This window comes from Cetorhinus maximus, chromosome 10 (genome assembly GCF_964194155.1).
Source record: "Cetorhinus maximus chromosome 10, sCetMax3.hap1.1, whole genome shotgun sequence".
Classification (NCBI taxonomy): domain Eukaryota; kingdom Metazoa; phylum Chordata; class Chondrichthyes; order Lamniformes; family Cetorhinidae; genus Cetorhinus; species Cetorhinus maximus.
The window spans coordinates 90,628,735-90,641,358 of record NC_135888.1 but is presented as its reverse complement, the minus strand read 5'-3'; the positions used below and the strand labels follow the sequence as shown (position 1 = coordinate 90,641,358).

The window sequence follows — 12,624 nt, the reverse complement described above, 5'->3', positions numbered from 1 at the left end:
ACAGCTAAAAACGTTTTGTCAGCATTTTGGAAAATCAAATCCAATTTCATCATTTTCAGTCTCCTGCCAAATACTCCACTCTCTTTCCCTGACTCCTTCCTGGGCACCTGTTCATGTGGAGATGGCCATGTGAAACTTTAGACAAGAGCTTCAAACTGCCCATCTTTTTATTTGTTCGTTGGATGTGGGCATCGCTGGCAAGGCGATCCCTAATTGTCCATCCTGAATTGCCCTTGAGAAGGTGGTGGTGAGCAGCCTTCTTGAACCACTGCGGTCCATGTGGTATGGTACACCCGCAATGCTGTTAGGAAGGGAGTTCCTGGATTTTGACCCAGCGACACCGAAGGAACTGCGATATAGTTCCAATCAGGATGGTGTTTGGCTTGGAGAGGAACTTGCAGATGATGGTATTCCCAGGCATCTGCTGCCCTTGTCCTTCTAACTGGTTGAGGTCACGGATTTGGAAGATGCTGTTGAAGAAGACTTGGTAAGTTGCTGCACTGTGTCTCGTAGATGGTACACACTGCTGCATTTGGTGTTGGTGGTGGAAGGAATGAATGTTGGAGGTGGTGCATGGGGTGCCAATAAAGCATGCTGCTTTGTCCTGGATGGTGTCAAGGTTCTTGAGCGTTGTCAGAGCTGCAGTCATCCAGGCAAGTGGAGAGTATTCAATCATACTCCTGACTTGTACCTTGTAGATGGTGAACATCTTGGGGAGTCAGGAGGTGAGTTACTTTCTGCAGAATTCCCAGCCTCTGACATGCTCTTGTAACCACAGCATTTATATGGCTGGTACTGTTCAGTTTCTGGTCAATGGTAACCACTATTCTTGTTGATAGTGGGGGACGCAGCAATGGTAATTCCACTGAATGTCAGGGGAGATGGGTAGATTCTGTCTTGTTGAAGACTTTGCCTGGCACTTGTGTGGTCCGAATGTTATTTGCCATTTATCAGCCCAAGTCTTGTCCAGGTCTTGCTGCATATGGATACATGTTGCTTCAGTATCTGAGGAGTTACGAATGGTGCTGAACATTGTTCAATTATGAATGAACATCCCCACTGCACATTCTCTTGATGGTTGAAGTTCTCTTGCCTCCACTTCATCAACAGGATCTTGTATACTTCAATCAAATCACTCCTCACTCTTCTAAATGAAACAAGCCCAGCCTGTCCAACCTTTCCTGATAAGACAACCCACTTATTCCAAGTATCGATCTAGTAAACCTCCTTTGAACCATCTCCAATGCATTTACATCCTTCCGTAAATAAAGAGACCAAAACTGCACACAGTATTCGAGGTGCGGTCTCACCAATGCCCTATAAAACTGAAGCATAACATCCTTACTTTTGTGTTCAATACCTCTTATAATAAAGGATAGCATTCCATTAGCCTACTTAATTACTTGCTGTACATGCATACTAACTTTTTTGTGACTCATCTAATAGAACACATAGATCCCTCTGCACCTCAGAATTTTACAGCCGTTCTCCATTTAAGTAATACTCTGCTTTTTTGCTCTTCCTGCCAAAGTGAACAACTTCACATTTTCCCACGTTAAAATCCATTTGCCAGATCTTTGCCCACTCACTCAACCTATCAACATCCATCTGCAACCTCCTCATGTCCTCTTCATAACATACTTTCCTGCCTATCTGTATGTCATCTGCAAACGTAGCTACAATGTCTTCACTCCCCTCATCTGAGTCATTAATATAAATCGTCAAAAGTTAAGCAGCCAGTACAGACCCCTGTGGGACTCCGCTCATCACAATTTGCCAATCAGAAAAAGACCCATTTATGCATACTCTCTGCTTTCTGCCAGCCAGCCAATCTTCTATCCATGCTAATATGTTACCCCCTACACCATGTGTTTTTATTTTCCATAATAATCTTTGATGTGGCACCTTATCAAATGCCTTTTGGAAATCCAAGTACAGTATGTCTACAAGCTCCTCTTTATCCACTGTGCATGTAACTCCTTCAAAAAACTCCAATAAATTGGTTAAACATGATTTTCCTTTCACAAAACCATGCTGACTTTTTCCGATTGCCTTGAGCTCTTCTAAGTGCCCAGCTATAACCTCCTTAATGATTGATTCTAATAACTTCCCCACGACAGATGTCAAGCTAACTGGCCTATAGTTTCCTGTTTTCTGCCTCCCTCCCTTCTTGAATAGAGGGGTTATATTTGCTACTTTCCAATCTGATGGAAAAGGACAAGACATGGATGGGAGTAGGCGATCTCTAACCAGGTCCTGATCTTATTGTCTGCTGTAGTTTCTTAATTATGCGGCAAGGGCTGCTTCAAGTCAGTTCTCACATAGCTCTTGTTGTTTAGTGGACTCTCACTTCCCAGAGTGAATGCACACAAGGCACCATGGACCTTTGTGGAGCTCATGGCTTGGTGAATCATGAGGCCAGAAGGTGCAAGTGTCAACACTGGACACGTTCTCAAATCGATTGTTTGGAAATCCCTTGAGATGAAAGGGAATGGCATTGAGGACCAGGTGGTCTGTAGCCATCATCCTTGCCTTCAATTTACTCCTCCTGGAGTCTGGCAGTGATTAAAGTGTCACTGGCACAACTCCTATGTCTTGCTTCCTCTATGGCGTTGTCATCTTCAAAGTGACCCTCATCACCCTCTTGAGGTTCCTGAGCCTCCTGACCTTCATGTTCTGAATAGGTCTCATCCTGCTCCATTTTACCATCTGGCAATGGATCACATCTTTGCAGTGCCAGGTTGTGAAGCGCGCAATACACAGTGATGATGTGTGAAACCCTATCGAGATGTATCCAAACATCTGAAGCACATCTTCAGAATCCCAATGGTTTGCTCTATCAGGGTGCCTGTGGATCTGTGAGCAGTGTTGTACCTCTCCTGGGAACAACTCAGAGGGTGATGCTTACAGAATACTGAAAGGCCTGGATAGAGTGGACGTGGGGAAGATGTTTCCATTAGTAGGAGAGACTAGGACCCGAGGGCACAGCCTCAGAGTAAAGGGAAGACCTTTTAGAACAGAGATGAGGAGAAACTTCTTTAGCCAGAGAGTGGTGAATCTATGGAATTCATTGCCACAGAAGGCTGTGGAGGCCAGGGCGTTGAGTGTATTTAAGACCGAGATAGACAGGTTATTGATTGATAAGGGGATCAAAGGTTATGGGGAGAAGGTGGGAGAATGGGGTTGAGAAACTTATCAGCCATGATTGAATGGCAGAGCAGACTCGATGGGCCGAATGGCCTAATTTCTGCTCCTATGTCTTATGGTCTTATGATGCAATGGTGTCATCAGCCAGCATTTCAATGGGTACCCATTATCCCCAAGCAGCCATCCCTGCAGACATTCATGTCCTTTGAAAATCTCAGGTACCTGGGAGTGACTCAGGATGTAGGAGTCACGGTAACTCCCAGGGTGCCATGCATAAATGTGCATTATGTGCTTCTGATGATCACACACCAGTTGTAAATTCATGGAATGGTAGGCTTTGTGGTTTTTAAACATTAGGGGCTGCTGCTTTGGAGCACTTAAAGGCACATGCGTGCAGTCAAATGTACCCTGAACTCTTGGGAAGCCTGAGACAGCCACAAAGCCAGTGAATCTCGCAGCCTGGCTATCTTTGTCCAGAGCAAACCTCACATAGTGATGTGCCCTGCTGTAAAGGGCATCTGTGACCTCTTTTATGCATCTACATGTTGTGGACTGAGAGATGGTGCACAGGTTCCCTGTGGCTTCCTGGAATGACCCACAGGAAAAGATATTGAGTGCAGCTGCCACTGGCAGGGGATATCTTCCAACTCCATGGGGTGTCAGGTCTTCATGAAGAATGTGGCAGATGTGATCTACCAGAGCTCGGGGCAAGCACAGACATGCCCGGCATTGTCTCTCACTCATCTGTAAATAGGAGAGTCTTCTTTGGTATAGCCTTGGTCTGGCGATTTGCCTCTGTTGTCTTGTCTCTCCTCCTAACCCTCTTCTTCTTTCTCTGGTTCCCCTTGAACCCTACTCTGACTCCTGGCTGCAAGCCCCAGGCCAATGACTTTGCCTTTCACTGAGTTCCCCATTGCCCTCAGGACTAAAGACTATACTGTCTCCCTTCCAAACCATCCCCCCCGCCCCCATTTATGAGCCTGCGTGCGACCCATCCCTCTTCTGGCACACTAACAACCCCTCACCCTTTTCCTATTTGAGAGTTTGTGTGCATCCCCTCCCATTCATACATGTGGTATCCCTTTCACCCCCTTGTTTGTCAGTATTTCAGTTACCCTTATCGGGCTCCAGCTCCCCACTCCTCGGTCTATCCTTTGCCTCCCATCATTCCCCTTCCTCCTCCACCTCCTTGCAAAGCCTTCCTGCCCCTCTGCTTTCCATAGTGCCTTCTTCCCCATCCAACTACTTGCATAGCCTTCCTTCACCATTGCCCCACCGCCCCCCCCATCATGTGTTCACACCTCTCCACACCCCCAACTCCTTGTAAAGCCTTCCTTTGCCATTACCTCCCGTTTGTCCACCCCCACCCCATCCCAATCCCTCCGCCGGTCAAATTGCTGGTCAAATTGCTGGCTTCTGAATGCTCAGCCCTGTATGAGTACTGCTGCACAGCGCTGTCTTTCTGGACAATGGTGACACCTATTGGGAGCAGAGCACCCTTACACTGCCAACCCCAGTCGCAATACTGGTCAGTGTCTGAAAGTTGAGCCCTGCCTTAATACCGCTGCACAGTGGTGTCCTTGTGACTACGGAGACAAGCACCAGGAGCAGACCAACCCTACAGACCCAGCAGTGTGCCATTCCACTGGCATTGCAACGAGACTGGCGCAGTACTTTTGAAGGCAGGCTATATATGTTGCACTCAGCTTGAAGCTGCGAGTGAAATGAGATCTGACATGTGCACGCCACCCTTTTTCAAACGAGATTCCCGCTGGTGTGACACAAAATTGGAAGGCTGCACGTGATTCTGGTGAGAAACTAATTTAATGAGCATTCATGAGATGGTAATGAATGCAAATGGTGTTCACGCCACTGCTCAGCAGCATACCTGACCAGCCATTAACCCACCATCAGGAGAATTGCAAAACATTTCTACGCCGGCGGGTTTCCGATTTTTTGGCTCCTGCTAGATTCTCCACTCCCGCCCTCCATGAAACCCGCTGCAGGCAGGATGGGAAAATTCTGCCCTAAGTGTACAGAGCAGCTGTTATCACCATGTACCTGAACTGCAACGACACATAAGAGCATGAGTGAAGTTCCATCAGCAATGTCTCTGCCGCATCCTCTAGATTCAATGGGGAGACGCTAATATCCTACTTGAAGCTAGCTCCACTACAAAATCAATTTCAATGGACTGGACACTGTGCACTGATAATATGAGGGCGTGGACGGCATGCCTACCCCGGAAACAAAGTTGGTGTGGAGCTGACATGTTCCACACTGACCTGCCCCGCAGCCAATTGGATTGGCCGGCAGCTTCCCGGCAGTGCCAGGAAGGCATCAATGGCTGCTGTGGGGACTGCAGAAGAAGAAGACCAAGGTCCATGGATCCCTGGAGCAAGTAAGTCCGGGGTCTTGGGCCAAGAGAGTTTGCATACATTAAGGAGGGGGGTGATTTAAGGGATGGAGTGGGTAGGAAGGAAGGGGTTTTTGACCTAAGGGGGGGTGCCGCCCTTCAATCAGCAAAGGGTCTAAGAGAGACACCCCCTTCCTTCTTGCTCATTAAGCATCTCAGTGAAACAAAAGGGGTTTCCGCTCCTTTCTGGCGGCCCACGCCAAACATTTTATGGTGTGGCCAGTGTATTATCAAGGCCAATTTGCTTGATAACAAGCCTAATTGACCCTTGATAATTAATTTAAAATGGGAGGTGGACTGCCAATTTCAGTCCAAAATTTAAAGTGGGAAAATAAATACTACTGACACATTTATTTCTTTCCATAGCCTAAAGTATTGTTAAAGTTGACTTCTAATGATCAATTATTTATAATCTTTGTATAGAGAAATATATTTTCCTATTTCTGAAGGTCTTACTTTTGCGACAGCATGATTTCATATTATTTCACAATTACAGAATTGGATCAATTCACAGCATGCATATCTTAATAATCTACTTAACACTTTAATTTTAATTCTGGCTTGTTGCCCTGGGACTTCTGGGACAATGACTTCCTGCATTGACTTAATTTTCCCCTCAAACTAGCTCCATCAATCATCTTATCCTCTCCTAATTAGTACCAGCCCAAAGAGTCAGCCCATCTTCCGATTCCTGTTTGATCTATTAACCCGTCTTTTCGATTTTTCAGATGCTGGTGGACTTGTTCTATATTTCCAGCATCTTCTTTATTTCAGGTTCCCAGCATTCAATTTTTTTGTCTTTCCTCTGGTTCCCCAGCTTTGAAGACAGCATCATAGCCTGCAATTTCTCACAGTATCCCATTCAACATGCACTGTACTCTATTCTTTCAAATGCTTAAAGTCTGCTAGGTACAATATAGAGTTTCTCTTAAGCTATTTCACTGGATCTTTGGGAGTCATTCATTGTAGACTATTCTCCTGAACACTTAACAGATCTGCCACCACCTACTTGAGTTGATCCGCGCACTCATGTTTACTGGTCAGGCTGCTCTTGATTCCTTGTATATGTTGCTAGCTTGGTTCATGATATAATGCTATAATGAGACAAGTAGTTTGAAAATCCCCAAAATCTTTGAAGCAAAAGTAGGATATTTCTGGAATAGGGAGCTGGAATTTGGCACCTAACTGAGATACAGCAGCATTACACCTCTTCTAAAATATTTATTATTTAAAATTATTTAAAAATATCATTTTTCTAGAAGTGTTTCCTTTCTTTCCTTCACTATTACAAGAACACTAATGTATCATTTAGAAAATAAACTAAGCACTTCTCTGTTGACCAAATAGAATTAAGTGTGTATCTTTAAAATTACAGTTGGTTGAGCACTAAAATTGTGTGACCATTCAAGTGATGTTACTAAAATAAATCTCCTAAACAATTTTTGCTTTAAGAGTAATGATTTGAAAATTCTAAGGTTTATCATTTTCTACATAGTCCCAGTAAAATTAAGTCACAAAACTCCATTAATGAGCCAATTACGTAAAAATATTCAACTTACACCTAAATTTTGAAAAACACAAGATGCAAGTGTTTGATGAGTAAACCTAAATTATATTGACAAATGAGAAAATTCATTAGCATGTACATTTATTTTCTCATTACTACAATTGGCAACTGTTCAGTACTGGTGAACATTTCAGTTGGTGAAAATGAAGTCTATTTAATTACATCTGGAGAGACAGATGCTGGTAGACTTAGCTCACAATGATTGACGACACCTAATAGCAAGTACCTGTATGTTGAAAATTCCCTAGTTTAGTAAATCAATAACTATTGCATATTTTGCAGATTTCTTAGTGATATGTAAACTGTGCAAATTGTTAATATTCATATAAGAATATAAGAATGTAAGAAATAGGAGCAGGAGTAGGCTAGAATCTTGATTGATCCTGTTCCACCATTCAATAAGCTCATGGCTGAACAACCACATCAACTCCACTTCCTCACTCAATTCCTGTAATCCTTCATTGGCTGAGTGAAGAAAGGTCTATTGACCTCAGCCTTCAATATACTCATTGGCTGACCTCTGGGGTGGAGAATTTCAAACATTCACACGTGAAGACATGTCTCCCCATCTCAATCTTACAGTAAGTCCCCATTTTAAGTTGCCTCATTCAGCATCATTCTACTTAAATGGTCCAAAAAATCCCTAAATCACTATTTCCGCCCCTGACCAGACAAAAAATACCGTCCAATTTTTCTGAAGGGGGATCCTTCCAAACTGACTGAGCACAGGAAACCTCAGAGGCATCAGTGAAGGGAATCTATGCAGAAGCCATGCCCCCTTTTTACAGTACTAGCTGCCATATTTTTATTATTCATTCATGGGATGTGGCAACCACGTTATTCAATGGTCACTTACCTTTACAAAACAAAGCTTTATCATTACTCACTGTATTAAAAACATATATAACTTATAATACAGCATTTCAGGTGCTGTTTGTAACAGCCTTTGAACTTAGCTTCTTTTTACTCATCTTGGGATATGGGCGTCACTGGCTAGGTCAGCATTTATTACCCATCCCTAATTGCCCTTGTTCAGAGGGAATTTAAGAGTCATCCACATTGCCGTGTCTGGATTCACCTGGAGGCCAGACCAGGTAAGGATGGCAGACTTCCTTCCCTAAAGGGTATTAGTGAACCAGATGGATTTTCACGACAATGGTTTCATGATAATCCGGATATTTACTGAATTCAAATTTCGTGGGATTTGAACCCGGGTCCCCAGAGCATTACTCTGGTTCTCTGGAATCCTAGACCAGTGACAATACCACTCTGCTACCCCTCCCCTGATGGTGGCTAAGAAAGAGTTTAAATGCCCAAAAGCTTCTTTGGAAAGCTATGGAAAGAAGGTAAGTGGGTAAGGGGGTAGCATGGCTGAAATAAGTGGGTAAGATGTAGGGTGGGTATTGTAAGTTGGTAAGAGGGAGGGTGGATAAGGGGGTAGGTTGGGTAAGGTGAGTAAAGGGGTAGGGTGAGTAAGGGGTTAGGATGGGCAAGGTATATGTGTAAGGGGAAGAGGTGGGTAAGGGGGTGGGGTGGATAAGGAAAGTGGGTAATGGGGTAGAGTGGGTAAAGTGGTAGGGTGCATGATGTAAGTGATTAAAAGGCTGAGGTGGGTATGGTCAGTGATTTAAGGGGGTAGGGTGGGTAAAGGGGCAAGGGAGTAGGATGAGTAAGGTAAATGGGTAAGGGGGTAGAATTCATGAGGTAAGTGGGTAAAGTGAATCACAGAATCTTGACAGCACAGAAGGAGGCCATTCAGCCCATCATGTCTGCACTGGTTCTCCAAATGAGCATTATGACCTAGTGCCATTGCCTTGCCTTTTCCCTGTACCTTTGCACGTTGTTTCTATTCAAATAATCATCTAATGTCCTCTTGAATGCCCCTATTGAACCTGCCTCCACCACACTTCCAGGCAGTGCATTCCAGACCCAAACCACTCATTGTGTGAATAAGTTTTCTCTCGCGTCACACTTGCTTCTTTTGCAAATTGTTTTAAATCTGTGTCCTCTCGTTCTTGATCCTTTTACAAGTGGGAACAGCTTCTCCATATATATTCTGTCCAGCTTCTTCATGATTTTGAACACCTCTACCAAATCTCCTCTCAGCCTTCTTCTCCCCAAGGAGAACAGTCCCAACCTCTCCAATCTATCCTCATAGCTGAAGTTTCTCATCCCTGGAACCATTCTTGTAATCTTCTTCTGCACTCTCTCCATTGTGTTCACATCCTTCCTATAGTGCGGTGCCCAGAACTGTACACAACATTCCATCTGAGGTCTAACGAGCTTCTTACATAAATTCAGCATGACTTCCCTGCTCTTGTACTCTATGCCCCTAATAATAAAGCCCAGGATACTATATGCTTTATTAACTGCTCTCTCCACCTGTCCTGCTGCCTTCAATGATCAATGCACATATACACCCAAGTCTTTCTGCTCCTGCACCCCCTTCAAAATTTCACCTTTCATTTTATATGGTCTGTCTATGTTCTTCCTACCAAAATGAATCATCTCACACTTCCCCACATTGAACTTCATCTGCCTCCTATCTGCTCACTCCACCAACTTGTCTATGTCCTCTTGAAGTTCTACACCTCCACCTCACAGTTCACAACAGTCCAAGCTTCGTATCATCCGCAAACTTTGAAATTGTCCCCTGCAAACCAAGATCTAGATCATTAGTGTATATCAGGAAAAGCTAGGGTCCCAATACTGACCCCTGGGGAATGCCACTACAAACGTTCCTCCAGCCCAAAAAATATCCATTGACCATTACTCTGGTTCCTATTTTTAAGCTAATTTTGTATCCACATTGTGACTGTCCCTTTTATTCCATGAACAATAACTTTTCATAGTCTGTTGTGTGGCACTGTGTCAAATGCCTTTTGAAAGCCCATGTACACCACATCAACAACATTACCCTCATCAACCCTCTCTGTTACCTCTTTACAAAACTCCAGTAAGTTAGTTAAACACGATTTCCCCTTTAGAAATCCATGCTGGCTCTTCCTTATCAACCCATATTTTTCCATGTGACCACTAATTCTATCCCGAGTAATTGTTTCTATAATCTTTCCCACCACTGAAGTTAAACTGACTGGTCTGTAATTGCTGGGCTTATCCTTACAACCTTTTTTGAACAAGGTCGTAATGTTTGCAATTCTCCAGTCCTCTGGCACCATCCCTGAGTCTAGCTAAGACTGAAAGATTATGAGCCAGTGCCTCTGCAATTTCTACTCTTACGTCCTTCAATATCCTTGGATGCATCTCATCTGGTCCCAGTGCCTTGTCAACTTTAAGTACTGACAGTGTATTTAACACTTCTTCCTTATCAATTTTAACCCCTTCTAGTGACAGAGTTTCATCATCTATCACAATGGCCTGGATAGCATCTAACTCCTTGGTAAAGACAGATGCAAAGTATTCATTTAATACCTCAGCCATGACCCCTTTGTCCATGTGCAAATTCCCTTTTAGGTCCCTCATCGGCCCTACTCCTCCTTTTAACGCCCTTCTACTATTTATACACCTGCAGAAGTCTTTGGGATTCTCCTTTATGTTGGCTGCCAGTCTTTTCTCATAATTCCTCTTCGCTTCTCTAATATGCTTTTTCACCTCTCCTCTGAACCTTCTGTATTCCTCTTGGTTCTCAATTGTATTTTCTACCTGGCACCTGTCATAAGCGCACTTTTTCTTCTTTAGCTTAAGGGTGGGTAAGGTTAGTGATTCAATTGGTAGGATGGGTAAAGGGGTAGGGTGAGTAAGAGGGTAGGGCGGGTAACAGGGGAGGGTGGGGAAGGTAAGCGGGTAAGGGAAAAGGGTTAGTGAGGGGATAGGGTGGCAGCTGGATAGGGTGATGAGGTCTAGTCAGGTTGGGTTTGGAGGAGTTACCAGGTGGTCACGGGGGAGCTGGAGTACTGGGGGAAGTTGGGGGTGAGGTCGGGTCAGGTCAGGTTAGAGGAAGTTGTGGGTAAGTGGGGTAGTCAGGGGGCCAGGGGAGTAGTTGCATGGTGAGATTAGGTCAAATCGGGCTGGGGAGGTCATCGGGAGGAGTTGGATGGTGTGATCAGACGAGGTCGAGTTGGGGCAGAGTTGAGGGTCAGGCAGGAGTCAGGGCGGATGGAGTATGTATTATTGTGGTCAGGTCAGCTTAAGTCGGGTCGGGGGGTTAGTTGGGGGTCGAGGAGGGAGTTGGGTGGGGGGTGGTCAGTGTGAATGATTGAGGGAGGTGTCAATCGTATAGTTACCCAGGAGTCAGACTAGGATTTTTCTGTCTAACATTTCCTGACTAAGTATTCAGCTAAATTGGAACTATCCAAAATCTCTGGGTGGGCTTTTGTGGCCCCACCCGCTGTCAGGATCATCCGGTCCCACCAAAAGTCAATAGACTTTTGGCTCGGCCGCCGAATCTCCCATGGCGGCACCCGCCACGAAGAGGCTGGAAAATCCCAGCCTCTGACTCTGACTCAGACTCAGAATTGGAAGCTTTTTAGGAGGATCCCGGGGAGCAAGGGAATTGGCCATTGGAAGTTCAAACTGGAAATGGGACTTCCAAGGGGACCTGTAGCACATCTTGGGGGCAACATCCTGGCTCCGACTATTCACGGATATAATGTGGCACTATGCGCACTTGGTATCAGGATTTCTGCTTTAGTGTAATTTTGGAATTCATGCCTTTCTTTTACCCAAATGAGATTAACTTTGTGTATCATCAGGCATTTGTCACAACCAGATGAGGAAACGTAAAATGGCTCCCCTTTTTTCCCAGTACTGGTTTGACTGCAACAGAATTTTTAAGAAGGATATGTTTGCCAATTCAGTGAGAGTTTAACTGTTTATGTGCTGTGACTGTAAAAGACACACACAGATATGTTTCCTTGTAAGTTTTACAAAGAAAAGAGAATAGTACTTTTTGTACTTAACACCCCATCTGAATCAAAATAAAAAATGCTCTGACTCTCACACACATGCATTCAAGGGTTCACACACACACAAACACACATAAACACACAAACACACACACGCACACACATAAATTACAAAGTGGGAGGATAGATTAAGCAGATTTTTAAAAGTCCAATAAATGCCAGTGGTATACGGATCTTGTAGATTGATGACTTGGATGGCTTCAGGCTGGGTTCGATGATTTAAAGATGTTGATTGACGATTTAGATTTTTTTCTTCTGGAGCCGGCAGTGGCTGGGTTAATTCTTAAAACACTCCCTGTGGCATGCGGATGGTCAATTAACGGGCAGAGCACAAACTTGCAGAAGAGTGAGAGAGAGAGAGAGAGAGAGAATGTCCACTTAGGGACTTCCTTCTTCTGTTTTTTGCTTCTTCTGTTTACTGGAGAAAAGCAGTTTCTTAAGAATGCAAAAGTTGGCTCATCACATGATTCCCTCTCACCAACTGACCAGTTTCCCAAAGTTGATTCCAGGTCCAAATGTTATACATGATTAGATTACAGCTGGACGAGTTCTTTTTTCAACCAGGGTCC

At 44.3% G+C, this 12,624-nt stretch overlaps 1 protein-coding gene across 1 annotated transcript in view; it reads right to left on the bottom strand.

Moving 5' to 3' along the window:
• unc5a (unc-5 netrin receptor A) overlaps positions 1-12,624 on the bottom strand; it is a 329,799-nt gene that overhangs the window by 138,963 nt on the left and 178,212 nt on the right. The window contains exon 9 of the mRNA XM_078549746.1: positions 7,813-7,837. Coding sequence (XP_078405872.1) covers positions 7,813-7,837 — 25 coding nt within the window. The remainder of the gene's footprint in view (positions 1-7,812; positions 7,838-12,624) is intronic.